The following is a 24519-nucleotide window of genomic DNA, read 5'->3' as shown; positions in this document are numbered from 1 at the left end:
TCATGTAAGAAATAGAATTAAAAACAAACCACTTTAGCAGGCTGTTACAGACACTTGCATTTTCAAAACAAATAGATTTCACTGTGTATGTGATTGAAATTGTAATGGGTGAGCAGGAAGAGACAACACTATTGTAAATAAAGAAATATTTTAGTAAAGATCTCATCGTGGCACGGCGAGCTCCTTAAGTGACATTGCATCTGTTTGATCCACAAGGTTGCAAGACAAGGTTGGAATGCTGTGGGGGAAAATGTTTAGAAAAATGAGAGCTGCAGTGTCCTTATATGTCCCCTTGAGCCTTATCTGGCATGAGAAATTGTACAGGATGATCCAGCTCTAAGTCCTTGAGCTGTGCTCAAAATGTGTTTACAGTTTTAAAACTGGATCTATGCATTGGGACACGAAGCAATATAAATACTACTTCATTAAACTCAAGATGGACATTTTTATTTTGGTCTTTTATCTTGGACCATTATTTGGACCTTGTCACGAAGATAAACAGACCACATTCATAATAAAGACAAATAATACTGTAGCTGCAAGAAAAAAAAAAATCACACACTAGAAATGCCAAAGGTAGTGATGACTGAAACACACACATACAAGCACGCACATACAAATGTACCTTAGCTTACCTACACTTTGCCTATTGTCATATTTACCAACAAGTGTGCCTACTTGTTTGTGTTTTCCTTTCCCAGAATCTCTTTCCCAAATCTTGTAGAAAATCAATTTGCAAGTATTTTCAGATACTGAGGAAATGGCCTTTAATCTTTATGTAAACAAGCTATTACTACAACTTGCAATTATTCCACACATTACTCAGCAGGTATACCAAATGGATCATCTCTAACCAGCTCTACTTCCCTAGAATAAAAAATATATTTTTTTTTTATACTTTTCATCAGCCATTTCCAAATTTGCTTTCCACAGCGAAACATTTAGTTTACTCCACTTTGAACACTTCCATGGTTTACTTTAACATATCTTGTCTAATATGTCTATTTTAATAGTAGAAAAAAAAAAGACTCATTTCTGAAAACCAAATAATACAATCGAATGATATCATTGTCAGCGTATGCTTACCCCTGTGTGTACTATATGGGAATATGCTAATGAATGTTAGTTCATGTAATGGGAAAAGGAGTGGGCCATGTGTGGAACAGTGCTGCTACAGAGGAGTGTGTTTACTTTAGCAGTGCAACACATCTGAGTTGTTCGGCCTTAGCACACTGACTCCCTGGTTCCACTGAACAAAGAAGTCTCTGACCGACAGCACCACAAAAGCTCTCTATTGCAAAGATCTTTAAAAGGAAAAAAAGGTAATTGGTAAAGAAATCACTTCTCTCACTTGGTTGATGAAAATCCAGAAATGTGGGCCCTTTATAATATTGGATGCAACTCATGCGAGTGACCACAGCTCACACAAAGATGCATAAATCCAACCTGGATAGAATAATATGGAGTCACTGCTGCATCTCTCCTTCAACTGTATCCTGTCGCCGCAGCTTCTTATAGCAAAGCCAGTATGACTCCAACAGATTTCACGAGAGAGCACAGGGGTTATTACATCCCATTCTGGGTCAGACAAATGTGTTTCCACTTAAACTATAAACTCTGTGCCACCCCCCACCCAACCCCTCCACTTCCCTTTCGTCCGATCAAATGATCTGTTTATATAGTTAACGGGTTCTGCATTGACTATAACCGACTTCCGGTTTGCAGATCCAGAGAAGCTTGCAGGCTAAGGCCAATGAAACCATGATGACTGACGTTGGCTTTTGTTTTCTGGTAGTATAAGACAATACTGCATTGCTAGTTTGAAAAAGTGAATGTGGTTATTGTTGCCATTAAAAAACGAAACTAAATGGAAGTAGACAGATGAACCACACCCGTCTAAGCAGACGAAGCCATCGCTGAGGAAAATGACTGGGTGTTGCTGTCACTCCGACGCAATGACAGGTTCTATGATAACATTTATGACTGGATGACAGTTAAAATGTCTGCCTATTTCTCTCACTGGATTTGTCCCTTACACATTGTGCCCAGACTTTTAAGTGAATATGTAACTCTGGTATATTACAGATTTGACCTTTTTCAACATTGTCAGCTATATTTATTGATGCATGCAATTAAGAAATAAGGTGTCAAGATGTGCCAACTAAGGTTACTATGATCCAAAGAAGTAGTCATTGGACAGTTTTTGTGTGACTGTGATTACTGATTTGGCCTGAACTTTGTAGAGGTGCCCTCCAAAAAGGAGTGGATGAAAAGTGCATGTTTTGTTATACTGTGACTTTAATATTTGACATGCTGCAGCTGCTCTACCCAGCATTGTGAAATTTTATAAGTTAAGCATGAAGGAACGAAATGTCGCCACAGGCTAAATGCGTGAAATCATACAAAGGATGCAGCATTTTCTTTTAAGCACTGCAAAACCTTTTGCCCACTATGAACGCCACAACCGCTAACCTCTGACACTTAATGGTTTCCTGTGACCGAGTCTCGTTTGCCATTATTATGAGCAATCCAGATGACAACACAGGTGCATGAAGCGTTGCAGTCTCCTGGTCACCCTCTAACCGCCTGCTTCTAAGTTAACCCTGTTTCCCTATTATCTAGCCAGGCAGAAAATTCATTCCACAGGGCTGGTCAGATTGCCTCACGAGCCATAGCCAGGATGCTGTGGTAATGCACCCTTGCTGCGCAGTTTCCAATTTAAACAAGAAAAAGGAAGCCCAAAACCAATGTGGGCTGCACGGAATAAAACTCAGCTCACTGTCATCCAAGAATTTGTCATGAAGGGCTTAATCAAGATGTATATCTAAGGACGCTTTTGAGACTGATCCTACTATTTCTGTTCCTCTATTTGAGTGCATCGCTTTTCTGTATCTGTCAGCTTTATTCTTCCGGCCTGGTAGTGATTTACTGTAAACTATGTTGCAAACCATGACTCATTTCGCTGAAATGCGTTTGGAAGGAGCGTAACGTCATCCAAATGAAGATGGACATTTCCTCGAGATCAGAGCAAAACATCACAGTAAAGATTTAGAATGACTTTGCAAGATAAAATAACTACTCTCGTGATGAACTAAGTGACCATTCCTGAATGCACGTTATTGTCATCCGTTCTGCCATAGTGTGGTGTTCTATCTGTGAGGGCCTTCTCTGTCTTCCAAGAATAGTTTGAAGCCACACAAAGACCCACATATGAGCACAATATAAGACATGTGCAAAAGAGCAATCCAATGAGTGTGTGTTGTTACAGCTGGGCCCAGACTGGAGGCCAGAGCTAACAATGACATGCACCATCAGTCTGCTGGTGGCTATGTTACTTAGAAACATATCCAACACAAGAGCCTGTGCATACACAGACTCATAAACTTCTGTAATTTAGGACGATCAACCTCTTATTATTCACTTAAAGCTACATGCCTCGCAACGTGTGCGTTCAAGCCAAAAACTAGATTGTTGTTCTGTCAAATTTGAAACACGTTGGACACGCATGCATCATACAACATTTATGTCACCATGATATAAAAGCCATGGCAAGTTTTCCAAAACTGCATATGATCCCTATTCCAGATGTGCAGAGTAGGGCAGTGTATTTTCAGAGTGCTGGTTTCCCCATCTGTGCAACCACAGTGCTGGGATGTTCTCCCTGCCTGTTTCTCCACACGGTTCCCACGCCGCCTTCTGGGCTAAATACATACTTTGGAGAATAGCGCAACATACACAAAGCTATCCTGTGCTCCCAATTCCATGCCTTTTGACTATGTTTAAAAATCTGAAGTAGAAATATTTTTTGTTATTACCGAACCAAATCAAAGTTTATTTATCTGGGTAAATGTTGCATGCTATTAATACAGTACTCCCTTTCAGTTAGGTTCTGCCTCAAAAACAGTGAAACCAAACGCACTCACACTTCGGAGCCTCCCACAGGTGGAGAACTGGCTCGTGGCGGGGGCCAGTGGCAGTGCAGCATGTGACACTGTATTGCATTTGCCAGTTGAAATCACCTTTTAATTTGATATACGACTAGTCCGTTGTGTATAGAGTAAATTACTTTAAACAAGGCAAGTGTAGAAGCCTAAATCTGCAAAAACGAGTGCTTCTTTGCCTTCAATATTGTCTATTGTCATAAAATATGCTAGTTGATTAGATTTGAAATGCAAACATATGCATAATCATGCTTGTTTCTGAGTGATGTGACACTGGTGAAAATACTTCTTCGTGTGAGCTAGCTAAAGCTAAAGTGGAGACCTAACCAGCCGTACTGATTGTGTTTTGCAACAGTACTGACAGTATTTATAATTCCATTCGTACTTATGGATCTAAAATAAATACGAGTTCACAATTAAAAGAGTAAACACGTATAAATCAAGAGAGTAAGTGAATTTTTGCTCCAGCTGTAGCGGTATCTAACATTTATGATATTCTGTCCTTTTTGCTGATGAAAACTCATGACATGGACATGGTGATACCATCAACTGTAGGCTACAGTACAAAATATGCAAACAGAAGACTGTTTACACCTAACAGCCAATAAGGAGTTTACTAGATGTTTGTACGATCACAAAGATCAATGATTCCCCTTTCTACTGTCCATTAGTGAAGCTAGTTCCATCGCAAAATGCCCCATAGTGCTCTTAGGAAATGCTAAGGCAGAAAGAGCTTGTTTATGCATTTGGGGAGAACTGAATGTCAAATGGATTCTTTACTACAATGGTGCTGCACAATGAGTTCAAACTGTGCTGTGGAGCCATTTGAATGCTGATAAAAGGCAGACTAAACAAGTTCAGGGTCGACGTGTGTACAACCAGCGCATGCATGAGTAATGAATACAATCCTGGCACATCCCAAACAAGTTCCTCTAATGCACTCCCTGTAGACAAGAAGAAATAAACAGTTAAAGATGAAATATTTGTGGATGTGAATGCAATGAATACAAAAGAAGACGACAGAACCAAGTATACGAGAAGCAAGAAGGAAGTTTTCAGAATTGTTATTGGAGCCCTTGCAAGTCATTGCTTTCTTAAGGACTTCCAGATGTGAGCTTGTGCCTGAGAACCAGTTGGCGAAATGAAGAGAAATCAAGAGCAAGGGAGGAGCTTTTTTTTTCTGAATGTGGCCTTCCCAGTGATCAGCAGCCTATCCCCTCCCATTCACGAATTATCATGTTGAAGGCCAAAAAGGAGGTACTATTTGCTTTTTTAAGTCATGACTGTTGTGGGAACATCAGCAAGAGCAGGAGAAGAAAGGGGCTGGCTGACGTCTGACTGTAAGGGTGTGGGGTGTCAGGTGGTAAGGTGGTAGAAGGGAATGTGGCTTGAAGAACCCAGTCATGGACCTATAAAAAGCTGGGGTGGTCAGAATAATGGTCTGTTGTTATAACATATGTGGACACAGACACACGCACACACACATGCACGTGCACACATCACTGAACCTACCAAAATAGGTTCATCCAAACCCAACCAAAATACATCTGCCTAAATGCTGAATAACGAGGCTGCTGTTTAACTTAGCCAGTGATTAAATAATAATGACTTACCGCACTAAACACTGATGAAACAAATATGCATGTGTAAAAGTTTGTGGGGCATGACTGTGTAGCGGCAGAATATAGTTTATAGACAATCGATTGGGCAATTAGAGTTAAACTACTTCCTACTCTCACATGGATAGCATGCATACTTGCACTAAAAGATGCTCTTTACTGAAAGCATCTTCCAATTGTAGGCCTACAGAAAGAGCTTGCTCTAGGAAAATGTCCCTCCCCCTATATATCCTGTATGCATCCACTAAGCCCGTGTCTAGCTTCCCCAGCATTTGTTTAACTATGTTGGGCTAAGCAGGACAATCACACAACAAAAGGCCATTGTATTGAAATCTAAAAAAAAAAAAAATGTTGCCCCACTGACCTAGTAGTAGGCCACAAAGAAAGACTATGAACTGACTCAACATCAGGTTACCCAAAGCATCAAGAAAAGAGAACTAAGTCAAATTGCATAGTAGGTCAAACTAGTAGGGACTAAATATGGGTCCAAAGTCATAGGCCAGTGATTATTAAAAAAAAATAAAAATAAATAAAACAAAACCAGCCTGAGAAAGTTATACAGAAACAACAGAGTATGTAACGTCATGTCCTAGCAGATTGTACGAGATGTCATACAATGTTGTGATACATCTGTCTGGCTGCTCCGATTATATTGTCGTTTGATACAATATGTTAACAACATACATCAATAGTAAGAGAACATTGGCATGGTACATTGTAAAATCAGCTGGTTTGCTGAAATGTGAAAAGACCCATTTCGGGGTTATCACTCTGTCTCCCTCTATCACACATCAGATTTAGCACATTCACTGTCAACAATATATTTGTCTTTAAATAATCCAGATATGTACGTATTCATTTTACACTTGAATGACAGTTTAGAGTGAAAGTCAACTTGACTGAAACATTGCCCGTCCCAATTTCTGTGAAAAGTTCTTTGTTATCAAAGGAGTACTTTAATTAGACATTATAGGAATCCTAACTTCTTTATGAGTTAAGAACATTGGAATATTTCTTTAAAGCACCTGTAGATTTAATAAACAATTTATTAAAATGACACTGACTTCGAAACTGAATATTTTAATTGAAGCATAATTTGACTGGGGGGAGTGAAATTATCAAAAACTGTGTTTGCTATGCCTTGGTCATCCCCATTTGTGTACAGACCAATTATTTAAAGAACATGAAACAGAGCTGATGGAGCGCTAGCACAGCAAGAGGATGAGAGGGAGTGTGAAGAGGGAAAACTCTTGTCTGTACTCCAAACCCCAACATGATTACCCGCGCAGCAAGGGTGTGTGACATCAGAACTGAAGGGAGAAGCGCAAAAACACTACAATACAGTCAAATTGAGCCTACAGGCAAGGCACAAAGACCTGCCGTTTCTTCTCACAGCACTTCCTATGAAAGACAAATACTTCCTTTGTTCTAGCATATAGTTCAGCACTGTTATTTTCCTATTCTGTCGGGTCAAATTAGAAACAATCCATCAAATGTCTCACACAAAGGGCTGCTATTGTATCCAGAGCAAAGACCTAATTTAAGTGTTTCCACACGCATTGGAAGGTGAACGAGTGGAAAGTGGTGAGCACAACTCTGAAGGGAAACGGTGTGAGAGGAAAACGTTAGGTGGATGTTGGAAGACATCACACAGCAACACACACTGAAGGCTTCCATTCATTCACTTGAAGGAACTTACCGCTTGCATTCTTCCCACAGATCAGGTGCTCATAGTGCTGGAGAACTCCCCACAGCTCCGCTTCGTTGTTCACCACCCCCTCCAAGGTCTCGGCACTCACCGTGGCACACGGTGACCCCGAATCTGGCCCAAGGTGACCCCGTTCGGACATGAGCACCCGGGCAGCGATCTCTTCCACCAGAGCTTCCATGCAGGCGGTCAGGCATATCGCGGCATACTCATGGATACGAACAGATATGCGAGTGTCCACCATCCAGCGGAAGAAGCGACCCACGGAGAAGGACAGGCCGCAGCGGGCCGACTTGCCCTTTCTCAGCATCTCGCCGGCACTCATGCTGTACATGGAGATGGCTTTGACTGTGGCCGAGACGCAGTAGTCGGCCAGAGCCCAACTGAGCACCAGTCTCATGGCGCTCTGCACCTCGAAGCGTGTGCAGCGGCAGTGCATGACGCTCAGCCGCTGGGCCTCCCTCGAGATGCGGATGAGAGCCTTTCGGAGCAGGACGGACAACCGCCGTACAGCCTCCGAGGTGAACACAGGTGCGTGGCCACCCTTCGTAGTGCCACTCTCAGACACTTTGCGCAGTATCTGAGACACCTCGTCTTCTGTCCAAGGGAACTCTTCCAGATCAGGCAAGCGGGGACATTTGGAGAATATGTCCTCCGGGTCCTCAGGAAGGACTGTGTTGACCGTGTCCCAGCTGTTGTTTCTGCTATTCATGGAGCCCGAATAGTACCACCAGTTGCCCCTATGAGGGGTCGTCATGAAGGCCTGGGAGTTCGATTTGGAGGAGGACAGGCTGAGGGATTTGCATGAGTCCCCGGCTCCATAGCCCGAGTCCAAAGTCAGGTCCTCCAGGGTTTTTATGTGCGCACTACTCACTCCAGCCATGATGTCTCCGTTAATCTTCTTTCAGAAAGCAGCACTCGTCCGTGGGGTTTCACCTGAAGTCAAACCACCTTGAAACGCCCAGCGGAGCTGGATAAACTGGTTCCACCGCACATCATTTGTCAGACAAGCCACTCAATAAATTTCACAACGCCACACGAGAGAGGGCATTAATGATCGAATTAGGAAGAAATGCGAGGAAGGTTGTCCATTTCCAACTTGCAAGTCGGGGAGATGCAATTCCCGACTCACCTTTCTACAGGCAACGCAGAGCTTTCAACTTTCCTCCAACGAGCGTTGCGGTGCTGAAGCGCTCACTATCTTTTTGAACTCCACGCCTAAAAAAGAGAAAAGGGGGGGGAAAAAAATCTCCCTCGACAAAACCGACAAAAAATCGCCTTAGACCGTCTTGCCTGCCTGCTTTCAGGATGACGTGTGTGGGAGTGCGACTGCGAGAGAGACCCAACAACTGCTCGTGGGTTCGTAGGCGGGGCGGGGCTACCGGAGAATGACAACACGGAAGTAACTGACCAATCAGGAGACGACCAAACGAGAGGAAGCCAATCAGACCGTGTAAACGTTGCCATTCATGAAGCGCATACTTCTGTGCTGGACTTTAAGGGTCTTTTCTCAATTGCCAACTTGCAACAAATTACGATTGTTTTAAAAAATAAAATAAAAAGCCAACTTCTGTGAACAGTTTTGTATGACAGAGCCCAATTCCTGTAGCTGAAACGAACAGACAAGTTCTTTTTGATAGAGAGTCAGCTGGCCTTCCTTTCAACTCATCTCTTCCCTTTGGCTCATTGAAAAATTGAAGGATTTTTCTTTATGTGCATGATAAATGCAACTTTAGAATTGCTATAAAATGCCACTGAAGAGGCAATCAAATAAGTAATTTGTTTACATATGTGGTATTCTTCAGAGAACTCCAAACATGCCTCATTTAGTTCACTTGAGGTTGAAATCCTAATTGTTACTTTATCACATGAGTTTCCGGTATTTCAGCTCATGTGCTCTAAAACGAGGTGTAACAAAAAAGCTAACACTCATAAGCAGATTGTGCCTTTCGTATGAAGTGTGAGCAGAGCATTAACATGCATGCTGCTGACTATAACTGGAGGTGACAATGGCTATTTTGTTTTTTGTACCTTATGTTGCTGCAATCATCACAGCAAAACATTATGCACAATACAATTCCCAGAAAAAGGGTGAATCAGTTCCATTTTCGGTTTGAGTCAAAGGCCGTGATAAAAAGAGAGGAAGTGCAAAAGCCTCTGAGGCCATTACAGGGGGTTAACCTTGCCTCATCCAAACAACACGTTACTCTTGTGAGGCCATCACTTGCGTCATGTCATGCGGTTGAAAACATCAAGGACATCATCCAGAACAGCAATGACATGGGGTCTAAGTCTGAAAATGATTACATTTTACATCACACAATTACCAGCACACATGACCTTCTCTGTGAATTATTTTTCATGCACCAGTGGTTGGGATAAACAATGATAAAAGTCAAATTGGGAATAACACTGTCCAAATTTTGTAATCATAAAACTTATCTTTTTAAACCTCAACTAAACATAAGCATGATTTTACAGTAGATATGTAATATAATTATTTGAAAACACCCCCTAAAATAGTTTCTAAGGCAAATTGCAACATGACTTTTTGAAATAACTTATTGCGCCACAAAATGATGTCATCAGTTTGTGTGCACGTCGTTGCTATGGTGCTATAGAGTTGTTGGTGACGTTATTTTAAATGTTTTCATAATTTCCCCATGTTGCTCAATTCTTAAAGGGTGAGGCAAGGTAGCCCAGGACTTGCGTATGTGAATTGATTGCCCCCTTGTGGATAGATGTGGGATACATACATAGTGACGTTGAACGGGGTAAAGACCAAAGTTCATGCATCCATCCATCCATTTTCTATACTGCTTGTCCCCACGGGGGTCGCGGGCGTGCTGGAGTCATCCCAGCAGTCATCGGGCAGTAGGCGGGGGACACCCTGAACCGGTTGCCAGCCAATCGCAAGGCACACAGAGACAAACAACCATCAGCACTCGCACTCACACCTAGGGCCAATTTGGAATGCTCAATCGGCCTGTTTTTGGGATGTGATAGGAAACTGGAGTGTCCGGAGAAAATCCACGCGGGCACGGAGAGAACATGCAAACGCCACACAGGGAGGGTTAGGAGGTGGAATCGAACCGGCACCCTCCTAACTGTGAGGCGGACGTGCTAACCAGTGCACCGCCGAGCCACCCTAGTTCTAAAAAATCACATTTAAAAAAAAAAAAAAAACTCACACAGAAAAGGATGTGGGCGTAAGCGTACAATTTTGTATTAAAAAACAAACAAAAGTACAATACATTCTTAAAACATTTCCTCTACAAAACAATTTCACAGAAATTACCTTGGAATGTATATACCTATTTCCCATCAATTTCCTTTTTAAATATATATATATAGTCTAGTTATAGTGCTTCTTCTGCTTTTTAATTTGCCCCTTGTGAATGTTAAATAACCTTACATTGTTTGGACCTTTTCCAATAGAGGCAAAGATAGGGCATTTAACAATCATACAGTCAATAACAGGTCTTAAATTATTACTCATATGAGTCCAGCCTGGAGCCTACTAACCACTCCTCATCATAAGTACCATGCTGTATAAAGAGGCAATAGGAATCCGCCCTCCAGGCAAGCTAATGGGAGCCAGTGAGCCCCTGCTGGACTGCAGCTGCCAGTGAGTCTGGTTCTGCTCAGTAGTCTCTTAGTTTGCAACAACACGTTCAATGCACTACTACAGCAAACACACATAGATACCTGTAATCCATTGGAAAAAGGACCGTCACTCCTTTGTGATAGTGTAACTGAAGATATAGTGACATTACAGCCCATTTGTAAATCATTTCCGACACCCTTGTGTCAGTAATATATAACTGTATAAAAACTGCCTGCAGCCCAACTGAGATGAAGGCACACATTTGAGAGAAATTTAACGTTCCCACTTCTGTTGAGTTTAAGTTAAGCGTTCTCTACAGATAAATATTTTGAAACATTTAAATCCAGGATTTTCAACGCAACAGCAACGCAACTATCAGCCCTCGTCTTCCCTCGTTAGAGTTTTATGTTCCATGTGAGGTTAGAGATTTAGAGGGAATAGAGGATAGAATCAGTATATTAAAAGGTGCAAACTGTTTACAAACCAATGCTTTAGAAATAAAACCACAACAGTTGGTGCATACACAAACAAAAACTACTGAAGGCATCTAAAAGCAGAATGTGTAGTTAATGAGACAGGAAATGACATAAATAGCAAAGAGCAATATGATGGATGGTAAAACGCATGTTACAGTGCACAGAACAGCAGTTTTATAGAAACGTTCAATTGGATAAAATGATGACACTGAAACTCAACTGATGAAGCTCGAGGCAAAAGTACGTTAGAAATAAATTTTCAAAAAAGATGAAAAGCGTGTGTCTGTGTGTTTTGTGTGCGTGTTATATATATATATATATATATATATATATATATATATATATATATATATATATATATATATATATATATATATATATATATACACACGGGGCGTGATGACACACATTCATGTTAGACTGTTATGTGTGCACATCCTAGAAAAAAATAATCTCAGGTTAGCATCCCTAACCCTTATGAGAAAAAAGGTGTTTTCTTCACACACTTATATACATATATACATGTGCACATTCATACATATGGAAAAACAGCTGTTTTCCAGTTCTTCTAAAAACATTGCACTAGAATTGAGCTATGAGAAGGAGAAAAAAAAGTCTCTCCCTCAAGTACTCCAGTTGATGATTCAAAGTTACTCAGGATGATCTTTGTAAACAGCTCACTTCCAAAGTTCACATCTGGACTTTGTACCGTCAAACAAACTATCCTCGAAAGGATGCTGGAACCTTGGCCATCAGTGAGCGAGCTTTCTTGAGTCAATCTCATACCCACACACGCATGAACGCACATACGTTTTCGCACACATGCATGCACATACACGCAAACACACACACTCGCACGCACACTTGCACACAGGCACACACACTTGCACACAGTGGATCTGCAGGTAGATTAGTATTCAGGTGCTGCATTATCCCTTTGCAGTTTTCTTGTTTTGGGCATTCCACATTCCACGTTTGGAGTGGTAGTAGTGAAAGAAGTTTCTTAAGCGTAGTCTCTCTACTTCCAAACCATTCTGCAATACCCTATAGACATCCAGAAAGAGAAAGAAATGAAATACACTCTGAATGTGAGCATTTTTAAAATGAGATCCTTGTGTATTTTTATGAGGTGTGGAGGCTTTTATCAAACATGGCCTATTAGTTGAACTCAAATTCTGATGTAAGCTACTTTCAATAGTTTCATAAAAACAGGCGTTTGATTCCAGGTACGTCTTTATGTCTTCATTTATTTTCACATGGTATTATGAGATAAACAGAAATTACATTGATGATACCCTATATCATCATACCAATGTATCATCTGTGAACATGAATGTGGGAAACAAAATCAAATATTCTAAATTCTGTCATTGTTTTCATGCTGAGTTACCTGTCCAAAAGCTCCCAGTCCTCTCCACCCCAGCGGTCTTTAAATTCTTCGGTGTTCATCCCGCCAATTTTGTCAAAATCAGACTTGTAGATCCCAAACAAACCGAAGCCATTCACCTCCCAATAACCTGTGAAAAGTAAAAACTCGCATCAAAAAATGAAGAGCATTACCAGTCCCAAGTGAACGGTGAATGCAATCATGTCAGATATTTTCATTTTTATTTGTGCGTGTTACCATCGGGCTCCTCTGGCGAACTCCCGCAGCCAAGTCTCATGACAATAGGAGCAAAAGCAAGGCGCCCTTCAACACAGTGCTTCCTGATGCTCTCCAAGATGTTTAGAGGGAAATGAATGTGGAGGTCACACAGGAACACAATGCTGTGGCTATCCTGCCGGAAGGAAAACGCACAATAATTATAACTGCAGTATTGTTTATGTGGTGAGTACAAGTTAGCCCAGTTTAAGGGATTCATTTGTTGTCTGAAAGATGTTTGGATGAAAGGGCAAAACTCACAAGAGGTCAGTAAATAATAACAATAATAACTAACAGCAAGCATTCCTAGCATCTGGCCTCAGAATCGGCGATCTGTTTTAGCCTCCACACCCTCCAAATGATTCCATAGTGATTGACAGGCCTGTCATTGCATTGTAACGGCACTGACACTCAACTGACGGATCAACGTCGAGCTAGAAATGGGCAGCCTCTCATCACCAGGTGGGGGGAAGGGTGCACAAAGGCACGTGGGGTTGAGACATATTCAGCGAGTCAAATAAAGGACAACCATGGCATACACATGCCAGAGATGCAGTTAACTGTTGAAGCACTGCTCTCCCATTGTGTTTGTCTATCTCACCTCAATGGTATCCACTCCAATCTGCAGTCCAGCTGAGCGCTCAAAGTTCCCTTCTCTCCTCAGATACTCATATCTTAACAAAACAAAGCAAATAATTGCTAAGTCAACTATTAAACGGACATGGAAGTTGTCGCCTTGTGAGATGCACGACGCACCTTGGAACAGTGCTCTCTCTAAGCGCTTGCTCCACATCCATGTCTTCACTCTCAAAGTCTACAATGATGATGTTGAAGTTGTTATCCTTGGTTTGATGATGAAGATTTTCCATGTCAGAAATGAACTGCTGGATCCAGCGAGCTTGGTTCTTTACTGAAAGGCAGGAACAAGAGAACGTGGATGAACTGCAAGCCCATTTGAACTGTCACCTGTGTATGGTGTGAACTGATGAAATATCTCCAAGATCCTTATTTCTAGATGAGAGAACATGAACAATGAATTCATACAGACTATTCCAACAGTAGCGTTTCTGACTAACCCGGTACCACAAAGTGCACCATGACATCTTTCCTCCATTGTAGCATGACCGGCTGGCAGAGCAGAGGTTTGGCAAAGGCTGTGCTCCAGGCTGTGGCTCCAGGCCGTGAGGGAGATTTGGTGGGGGGAAGGTGTGGAGCGGTGCTGAGGTTGGACGTGGCGGCCGAGGGGCCCGAGGCCGGGATGGAAGCCGGAGCCGTGTTCTCTGTGTTCTCAAGGCTTTCGTCGACTTGCCTGCCCCGGTGAAGCAGCAAATAGATGTATTCGGACAGACGCACGACACTGCGGCCTCTCTCCATCAGCTCCAGCTCCACCAAGTAGCGGTTCCCTCTAGCAGAGTCTCGCCGCTTCTCCACGTTGATGATTCGCAGCAGGGTATAAATCCTGGATTCCGGATACAGATAATCAATAAAGTACAGAATTTCAAAACAGAAGAATAACATTGCTTAATTTGCCAAATAAAAAAACGCTGCCTTTATTTTAGATTAAATTAAAACAAATGTATTAATGTGAAGTTGATAAGCATTCAAGTGTTTTTCTTACCCGCCGTTGCGTTCGTTGAGCTTCTCCATGTACTGAGCCAGCACGTCCACCACCTCGCTCTCTGCCAGCTGGAGGTTACCAGACACATTGCAGCGAAGATCATTCCAGTCGGAGCGCAGAAGCTCAAAATCCATTGGGTTTACCGAGAAAGTCCTCTGCCAGTTGATGCTTTCCTCCGCCCAACCTGGTCGCGCCTCCACCTCTTCGTAGCTGTAGTCCGACATTTCACCTTCCTCAGGTTCTGGTTCCAGGTCAGGATTAGAGCGGTTTGCGTCCTGCTCCATCTCTGCCAGGTTGGCGTCCGGCTGTGACTCTGTGATCTCGGTGGTCTTGAGGTAGGAGGTTACTCGCACTTGACCTTGGAGGCTTTCGGTGGAGTTCAACCAGTGAGGAGCATGCTGGGTGGGGTCTTGGTGACGAGACCGTGGGGTTAGAGGGTGTGATTTGCTGGCCGGACCTGTTGTGGCTGTCATCTTTAAAGCAAGGTTCTCCCCTTTGCTGAGGCTCTCATCTGACCGTTTTAGAGCTGTCAATTTATTGGTAGACTTTTGTACATTTTCATTTGGAATGTTGATGCTTTTATTGTGAAGGGATGATTTACCCCATTTTGTGGGTGGATTGGGCCAGAGCTGAGGGGAGCTAACTGGACTCCTGCCTCTGCTTTTAACCCATCCAACATGCCCTTTGTCCCCAAGTTTGACCAGTCTTGTGGTCCTCCCAGTTTGATACAGAAAGACTCCAGGGAACACCTCTCTCGGGTGGTCAGATGCCCTCTCCTCCCTTCTCTCTCGACGCTGCTCCCTCTCCTTCTCTCGCTCCCTGTGTGGCCGAGGCCTGGTGATGTAGATCTTGTTCTCTTGCGTCTTCTCTTTCTTGCCTCCAGCAATCTTATTTTTACTGTCACGGACATTGTTGGTGTGGGCAGAGTTGGTGAGGATGTGTTTGGCATGACTAGTTATGGAGGACTTTTTTGGAAAAAGGAGAGGTCGAGTTACTAATTTAGGAGTAGCATCGACCTCCTCTTCTCCATCACCTTTACTGGCCGGGCTGAGTGCTGCAGGACTGTTGCGGCTCCACGACAGAGAGCGGCCTCGGACCACGCTTTCTGTGTCAGAGCGATGCATCCTAGTTTGGAGTTCTGACACACCGTCTTTGGCATCATGACTCCTGTTAGTCCTAGGTTGAGCTCCTCTCCAGTTTCTGTCCCTTTCTATCTCATCTCTGTAGGCAAAGTGTCTCCTTTCTCTGCGGTTTACTATACTATTGATTGCACCATCTTCCCTCTCACCAGGATCCTCCTCGCCATCCTCTACTTCTTTACTTGCAAATGTAGGTCGCGGTTGAGGGTGATGATGGGAGGACTTGGAAGCATGGCTTGTCTGACTGAAGTGAAGAGGCTTCTTGGGTGACTGTGTGCCAACAATCTCTGCCTCGTCTTCCATATCCACCACTTCGTCTTCCTCCAGGAAATCTGGAGACAAATAAACAAGGCATACGGTGAGAAATAGAGGTGTGGGTCTTAGAGTAACCCGTATGTTACCATCGGGGTTGGGAAAGAAAAATGGCCTGTCATCTTCCTCTTCATCCATCTTCATGTACTTATAAAAGCCGAACCTTGAAGACAGAAACAATACCCTTTTTAAAATAACTTTCTTTAAAATGTGTCATCAATGATATTTTAACTCCTGTTTCAACAAGTGGAAAAAAAGTAACAGGTTGCACTGGGTCATGGGCGTGTGATTACTGTTCCATTTTACATATCTGGATGTGTTAAGATGAACTGAAGATTCCCTTTTGATCGACATACTTCTCTAAGTAGATGGGTGACTCTCTGTAGAAGCACTTGTTCTCTCGTTCCATATGTGTGAGACGGGTGAAATCATTTGGGTAAACAAATGACAGATAAACCTGGAAAACAGTATAGTGTCAAACATAAATTGCAGATCGTCAAACTAGCTAATCAAATGAATTGTAACTTGTTTGATATTAATGTAGTAAGTCATAGTTTATGATAGGGGGCAGCAGCGTTCCATATTGGCTGCAACTTACTACAGTTGATTTATGAGAGAAGCTGATGAGTTAATGGTAAACACTTTTTTTTATTATTTAGCAGGTTAAGTCATCTACATATGGCTGCTATAATTGGATGCACTGCTGATGACCCACAAAGATGATTTTAGCAACCCTTTCATCCAATTAAAACTGAATAGCAAGCACAGTGGTCCAAAGGGAAGACGATTGAGAGGTCACTTACAAACTGCAGGCCCTGATATCGAGCAATGGGAAAATCTTTGACGACATAGGTGGGAGAGTAAAGACAAGCAGGCAGAACATTTTCTAGTCGGGAGGGGTCGATCATGGGAGCTGAAAGGGGAGAAAACATTTTGCATGAGGTTATTTATTCAGAAATATTTTACAGGTAATCTGAAATGATGGACAGACTTACTGCTATAGAAGGTGTCCCTCGGGTCTGGCTTCAGCATATCTGCTCCGTGCCGTAGCTTGGCATCTTCTTCCAATTTTTGGGGCAGAGACTCCTCTGGGAGCCGAACATGACTGGCGAAAGTCTGAGGGATGTGATCGACGCTGTTCATCTTGAGGCTGGACTCGTCTGAAAGATTCAGAGCAAAAACACGACTGAGAAGGAGTGTGGACATTAAATGACAGGTTTTTGAAGGAGTGCAAATGGTTTATTCTGTGACCACCACAGATCACTTAGGCATTACAAGGTGTAGCACAATCACAAAAGTACTATTGAGAAACAATAGCATAAATTGTATTTAAAAAATCCAGAGCTACAAGACATTTTACAGATACTACAAAGATAATAATGTTCACTTTTGATTGATTAGATCATAAAAGTCTTCTCTTTCTGTTCAGGGATGTCAATCACAATGCACATATATATTTAAACAAAACGAAAAAAATGTACTCTCCCACTGACTGGGAACCAAAATTCAAGCTGCATTAGAGCGATAGGGCCATTACACCCTTCGAGACTTGCTCATTCACGCATCATTTAAATTACAATGAGACATCAAAGGTCAAGCATATTGGTAATTGAGTCACACTGTCACCATAAAACTCTTACTACTACTACAGTAACTGCACTGGAAATGTTACTATTTAAAGTATTTTACTATTCAAATCTCGACTGAAGATACATTTTCACGGAAACCCCTGATGACCAGCCTTTCAACAGAACAAGCAAGGAAAGAAGATTCTGTCATCCTCGTGGCCACTAACAGTCGACTATTTGCTCAGTGTTGCATGATATGTACTTGTCATTGCACTGAAACACTCCAACTTGGAGATAGTGGTAGTCAGTCAACCTACGGGTAGGTAGCATTAGCAATTACCCACTCAATCGAGCTATCACAAACTGTGCCGGTGTACAAATTGCTGCGTTTTGAGAGTAAAAGCCGTAACAGAGGGAAAAAGGAGGAAGATGAGAAGTGGAAAAACAAAGATGAGGAAAGAAAGTTGGAAGACAAAAAATAGTGCAGAGGAGAATCATAATTACACCAATCGATCGAGTAGAGGCAGGAGGCAGGCATGTGTGATTAATGGCGCGTCAGGTGCATTGCCTGATGGGAGGGATGCCATGTAATTAACAGGGTGGTCAGCAACATTTTTATCCTCTCGGGATTGAGATTGGCGATGCACAGTTCACACAAAATCAAAAACAAATTGCACCTATTTTTTAAACTGATTTCCAAGACACCTGTTGTTTACATGCTTGCTTTCCACAACTTAGTCAAACATATTTCAATATCTGCCATTGAGGAATATGTTCTATTCTCGCAAAATTCAGGGTATGGCCTTGGTTTGCTTTGTCAGGTCTCTGAGGGTTCCAGATTGTCAATATTTCACAGATCGTTGCTCCAAGGAGGTCAAGAACTACCGGTATATCCAATACAAGATGGGGAAGGTCAAATAATAAGTAATTTATATTCAGAGACATTGAAAATCAACTAGCAACAGAAAGGCACAGATTATGCTGCCAGTTGTGTCGCCAGTGTACATGACCCCAATTGTACCTGTGGGGCCTTTTAGTATCCGGCCTGTCTGTCCGTAGCATCTCAGTCCTGATACGGAGCTGCAATGTGCTCACAAGTGTCATCCGAAAGAAAATCGATAGCCAGTTCACAAGGACTTGAACCTAGTGTTGACATTTCCTCAAGTGAGCAGAATAAAAAAATAATAACACAGTTACCTCACATAAGATGATTCTAGGTTCAAATCAGTCAGTTTCCTTGTCTGATACAAAGTCCCGTGAACCACTCCTAAACTCATTTTCATATTCCCAGTGCTGATATTTCCTCAACTGAGCAGAATGAAAAAATAATAACACTGTTACCTCAAAGAAGATAATTCTTGGTTCATATGTGTGTCAGTTTCCTTGTTTGATACAAAGTCCCGTGAATCATTCCTAAACTCATTTGCATATTCTTCTTCGTGTTTCTTGTCTTCAACAAGAGTACCCAAGTTTGCCACAAAGGACAGAGGAAAGAAATCCCGTAGAGGAAGAACTCAACTACGTATACGTGTGTACCTACCTACTATGTATGCATGTAGGCTCACTTAACTTCCCTGTGGGGATAAAGTTTTCTGAATATAAAAAAGTAAGTTCACGTTTTAAACTCAATCAAATGAACAAAATCAAACTTTTACCTGTATACAATGAGATGAAGGCTGAGTCTATCACTTCGTATTTCAGACCAGGGAGGAATGGACGCCACTGTGTGTGAAAAGAAGAGAGACAAAAACAAAGAATGAAGTGAGGAGAACAAACGTAAGCAAGTAGAGAGACATGAATCTTATATCACAGTTTATATTTCACAGTTATTGATTCGAGCAACTTCATGAGATCAATGTGCTTCTGGACTTTTGTACCAACACATAGAAAAGAAGGAAAACAAAAACTCAACGACTTAGGGCGGTATCAAGCGAAAAGTAACATAATACATTAAATAGGTGTGGAAGTAAGTAATAAACAGTGACAATCAGTGATTTCAATCAACACAATGATGTGACATTAGAGAAACGCAGAGAGCAGTGAAGCGAATACAAGAAAGGGAACGACAAGCTACAATTCTTTTAAATAGATTTAACAATTAACAAGTCACTTCTTGTTAGCCTGGCTGTAATTACAGATGACAGCTCATTTTTCCTGTGCCTTCTTGAGGACATAAATAAAATCACAGTCTAAATCATGAAACTGCCTACACACACACAGCTGCACCCACGCACGCACACACGCACACATGCACACGCACACACACACACTAAAATTAATCTAAGAGTAGGTGTTATTATGTGACTGCTTCACATTCAAATACATGCTAACTACAACCGAGCAAACAGCACAGGTGTTAGACTGACAAAAGGGGTTAAAGCGACATCATGCTGTGACGTGGCAGGAAGGGACCGGCTGGCCCAGCAAGGTTTTAATATACTGTAATGCCATTGTTTTACTAAAGTAGACAGTCTAGCAAGGTCATGGAGGACAGGGGGCACACTTGGACTTGAAGGACAAATAAAAACAGTAAGAGTGCTTGCCTGCTTGGTCAACCGAAGCTGTGTTAAAATGTCGAGTATAAATTAACTTTCACTTACTACAAACGCTGGAATTAAATTAATTCAAGCGATAAAGATTCAAGTGATACTGTTCTGTAATTATGCCTATCTGTATGATGTACACTTTATAGTTTGTTTGTGGTGGGCCATTACCAATTGAAAATATGTTTTAGATCAACATTTAATTTTGAATAAAAACATGCCAGCTCTCTGGGATGCTCACGCAGCATCCATGCACTTCTCTGCCCTGTCACTTTGAAATAATCTCTCGTTTTTTTTTAAAGGGATGGAAATGTATTTTTTTTATCCGATTCAATTATTCGAAAAAATAATCAACAAGTTTATTCACTCCTGAAATAATTGTTGCATAATTTAAAAAGATACTTTTGTTCTCGTATCCATTATCTTTATTTATTTTTCTCCTTCTCCATTTATTATAATTTCACATTCTGTCCATTTTTCTTTTTAATCAAATTTTTAATCCTTTGACTTGTCAGTTTCCTCTTTGACTATTGAATGTGATGCAGATAAATTTTGAATTTGCAGCAAAGATCACACCAGAATTACAAATGCATGTGTTTGACAGCTGCTGAACTTGAATTGAACCTTAACAGAATTATCGTGATTAAAAAGCAAGTAGTATCAAATTTACTTGTACAATGAAAAGAGACAATATACTTTAATGGCCGCCTCCAGGTGGCACAGACCACTTGCTGATTTATGGTCAGATGGGAACATGTGAGGCGGATATTGAGAGAACTCTGTGTGTATGCTTGTGTGTGAGAATCTGCCTTTCCTTGTGTGTGAGTTTCCAAGGAGAAGGTGAGTGTGCACACAGAACGACATTCATATTAATTGGTAGACGGTCAGAGACTTGTCCTGGCAGGAGCGATAAAATAGGAACATTAAAGGCGCGAATTTAAATCCTACACCTTTGCTGCCATCACTAATTAAGCCGCGACTTTCTTCTTTTCTGTGTCGTTCTCTCAGTGGCACCATTTAATGACCATTGCTTTGCTTTATGCTGATAACAGCTGACACTTTCCATTAGGTCAGCGTGCTTCTTAGACAACGAGAAAGCAATGTAACAAATTTAAGACCCATCTACAGCAACAAAACAAGTAAATAACTTCATCTGGAGGGTGAACACTACAAATGATTATACAGATGCCTTACATCCAATTAGGTAACACCGGGGCTTCCATGCAGATGTGACGCCACCTCAGCTTTTATCCCTCTACGGCAGGGGTAGGCAATTAATTTTACAAAGAGGCCATGTGAGAATGGAATGGTTGTCAAGTGCCACACCAGCAAGCTAAGCTCAATTGTATTCTACAATGTAAAAGCATTCAATTGTATTGTTTCAACAAGGTGTTTCTTGATGAATGTTATAATTGGGATATAAAACTGCTAAATGAAGTTAGCAGCAGAAGGGTGAGTTTGCAGATCAACAACAATCGTTTCGTCACATATGTTAAAACAGTGCAGATAACGTGACAAAAAAAAAAAGGTCAATGCAAATTTACCCCTCTAGTTTCATCTTGTGCTTCAAATTTTATTTTTAAATTTTAAAATTTGCCATAACAAGATTAGCCTGTCACAGACATTAAAGGCAGGCAACGAGGTACTGTGCCCCATGGACAAGGTGCCGGCAGCACTATGATGATTGTTTCTTTTAATCTTTAGCCAACTATCCTCTATTAAATTGAAAATACTAAAAAAAAAGTAAAACAGCCTCATTTGATGGTGTTTGCCACCCTGACCTCCGCTCTAATGGAGAATGGCGCTGCTTCATGGCACTTAATAAACAACAGCAAGAGAACTGTTTGTTCCCAGCCGAGTGCTGTTGGAATATGACATGACATTTCCAGTCCGCGCTCGTCTTAATAATAAAGTTATGTCACTGTGCGACTCTACTAACTTGCTTACTCAAGCTAAAAAACAACAAGCTCGTCATTCATGGGCTTGGTGCTCCCCACAACACGAACTACTTTCTGTTCCTTTGGGGATGCAGTCTATTCCCAACCTGCTTCTTTTGGTGTCTATCCCACCTTTTTCACTCAATGAGCAAGGTTTTATTTCTTGCTCCAAGATAAGAATGCATCTTTGTATTCTTTATTCTTTCCATCAAGCGCTGCTAAAAAAATGCTTTCCTACAGCAACAGCTCACCTTTGACCACCCAATCACAACCCGGCATGCAACATAGAGGGAAAAAGCCGTGAATCCGGGCGACGCGCCACAACAAATGAGCATCTGCTTTTATGTGGATTTATGTGAGTACTGTACTTATGCGGTTTTGCCCCACTTGCAATAAATCTGATATTTTTGTAGAGGTATAAAATATATTTCCTGTTAAATCTCAAAAGGGGCCCATAATAACAGATCGAAAGGTGCATCACACGAATACACAGACACACACGCACACACACAAACACACACACACACACACACACATATGCACGCACACAAACGATAGTGATTTGCTACATGACTTTTAGAACTTTCATTAAATTGTTCCTGTAAGTATAAAACACTTTGATGGCCTCTGAGATAGAAGGGAGGGATTCATATTAGTAAGCTATTTACCCCATCACGTCAATAAATTGTGTGAATGCGACAAAACCGGGGGATTTGAAAAGAGATTTGTAAAATAGCACAATACAATTTGTGCAATTTTTTGGCTACTTTTGAAGCGTGTTCACATGGATATACTCACAATCGACTCAAGGTTTGTTGGAGGTAAAGGAACAATTTTTTTTGTCAAATGTTCGCGACCCCCGTGGGGACTAAGCGGTTCAGAAAATGGATGGATGGAGTTCAAGGACTGCCAAGATCCATTTTTCCGACACGAAAAGTTCTTTTGTATGAAATGATTTTCATGGCTCATCACTCATTACCAGTGGGCATGAAATTGCATGTAATTTAAACCATGTTGGAATTAATCGGTTTTATGAAAACAGTTCCAACTTTGCTCAATATCAACACAACTGAGTAAGAACACTCATTTATTAATTCTCACCCACACACAGTCATCTTCTTGCAAACTCTTTCTGACTACGTGGCATCCTCCAGGCAACTCACAGCATCTCGTCAACACCTCTCAAAAAACATCCTCAAGCTTACTGTCTTGATGTCTTAACATCAATTAATAAATTGAAATTACACACAGAAGCAGTAAAGCTGAAGGGAGCAGGGTTTGAAATATTTGTGGATTGAGGTACAACAAATATGGCAAAACAGATAAGGTGCAGGGAAATCCAAGATTTAATGGAAGGCCCAAAAAAGAGAAAGACTTCGCCAGTTAGAGAGAGGGAGGTGATTGGAGACAACCTGACAAAGAAAGGGAGTATAAAACTGGCTCTGTGAAAGGAGGAAGTATATCCAGTAATATCGGTCACCATGACAATGATAACCTCGGGCTTATAATATAAAAAAAAAAAAAAAATCCATATACACACAGCGGTGATCTCTTCTCATCATCATCATGTGCCCCCCACTCCAGGTCCGAGCACACAGGAGGTATTTGAAACTTCAGCTTGAAACAAAGTGCCACTCAGGTCTAAGCTTTGCCTCAGGTGCTTGAACATCACTTTGGTGAAAGAAATGATGCAGAGCAGAGTCAGAGAAAATAGAAAAATGAACATTAGAGGTGGGCAATGAACCCCCCCTGAAATGCTAAACATTTTATTTAAGTTCATGCTTATCACACAATGAAAAAACAGTCAGGGTTGACAAAAAGAGCCAAATGAAGATTGAGGGATTCGTTATATGACCGGCACGTCATTCTACACGCTTATCATGGCACATTTTGAAAGCAAATGCAAAACAAGCAACAAGCCATCGCATATGCAGAGGTGAAGAAAAGATGTCTGATGCCAAAAGTAGATAAATGAATGTCATCTCATTTTCACTCACCCCAACCTCCACGTGATCCGAGCCCTTGTCATCCTGCTTGTGCAGAATCTCAAAGTAGTAGCGTCGAGACGACATCAGGCTGAGCGGGAGAGAGAAAGTATTTCTTACTTTCACACAGAAAATGAAATGTCACCTTTGAAAATCTCAGTTTAGAATTCAACAAAAATACTGCTGTGACACAGTGTGAATGCACATTATAACAGATGTGTACATATTGGAGCTGGGTAATGCATTCAATTTGCATTAACTCGCTAATTTGTTAATGCCATTAATCATTTCATCGTGCATTAACTCGGCTCGTATTATTTCTTTCGTTGTGAACTTCTGCTGCTTCTGACTGCGATGTGCACTGGAATTGGGAAATAATTGTAATTTTTATTTTTTTTTATTTTATTGTATTAAAGTAATGCGT

General features: G+C 41.5%; 2 protein-coding genes across 2 annotated transcripts in view; both read right to left on the bottom strand.

Moving 5' to 3' along the window:
- The window catches only part of LOC125970639 (ankyrin repeat and BTB/POZ domain-containing protein 2), a 31207-nt gene extending 22584 nt beyond the window's left edge, over positions 1 to 8623 (bottom strand). Inside the window, exon 1 of the mRNA XM_049723170.2 lies at positions 7260 to 8623. Within this exon, the coding sequence (XP_049579127.1) occupies positions 7260 to 8151 (892 nt within the window). The 5' untranslated portion in view covers positions 8152 to 8623. The remainder of the gene's footprint in view (positions 1 to 7259) is intronic.
- Positions 8624 to 11713: 3090 nt separating this feature from the next.
- Positions 11714 to 24519, bottom strand: part of LOC125970638 (N-acetyl-beta-glucosaminyl-glycoprotein 4-beta-N-acetylgalactosaminyltransferase 1) — a 93547-nt gene continuing 80741 nt past the window's right edge. The window contains exons 8-20 of the mRNA XM_049723169.2: positions 24108 to 24186; positions 19286 to 19352; positions 17058 to 17222; positions 16866 to 16975; positions 16419 to 16519; positions 16152 to 16225; positions 14612 to 16082; positions 14070 to 14452; positions 13750 to 13903; positions 13595 to 13667; positions 12976 to 13129; positions 12742 to 12868; positions 11714 to 12395 (exon numbers count right to left, since the gene is read on the bottom strand). Coding sequence (XP_049579126.1) covers positions 12281 to 12395; positions 12742 to 12868; positions 12976 to 13129; positions 13595 to 13667; positions 13750 to 13903; positions 14070 to 14452; positions 14612 to 16082; positions 16152 to 16225; positions 16419 to 16519; positions 16866 to 16975; positions 17058 to 17222; positions 19286 to 19352; positions 24108 to 24186 — 3073 coding nt within the window. The 3' untranslated portion in view covers positions 11714 to 12280. The remainder of the gene's footprint in view (positions 12396 to 12741; positions 12869 to 12975; positions 13130 to 13594; positions 13668 to 13749; positions 13904 to 14069; positions 14453 to 14611; positions 16083 to 16151; positions 16226 to 16418; positions 16520 to 16865; positions 16976 to 17057; positions 17223 to 19285; positions 19353 to 24107; positions 24187 to 24519) is intronic.

The sequence above is a fragment of the Syngnathus scovelli genome, chromosome 6, assembly GCF_024217435.2.
Source record: "Syngnathus scovelli strain Florida chromosome 6, RoL_Ssco_1.2, whole genome shotgun sequence".
Lineage (NCBI taxonomy): Eukaryota > Metazoa > Chordata > Actinopteri > Syngnathiformes > Syngnathidae > Syngnathus > Syngnathus scovelli.
Note: the sequence above shows the minus strand (reverse complement) of the source record. Positions and strands in the feature narration are given on the sequence as shown.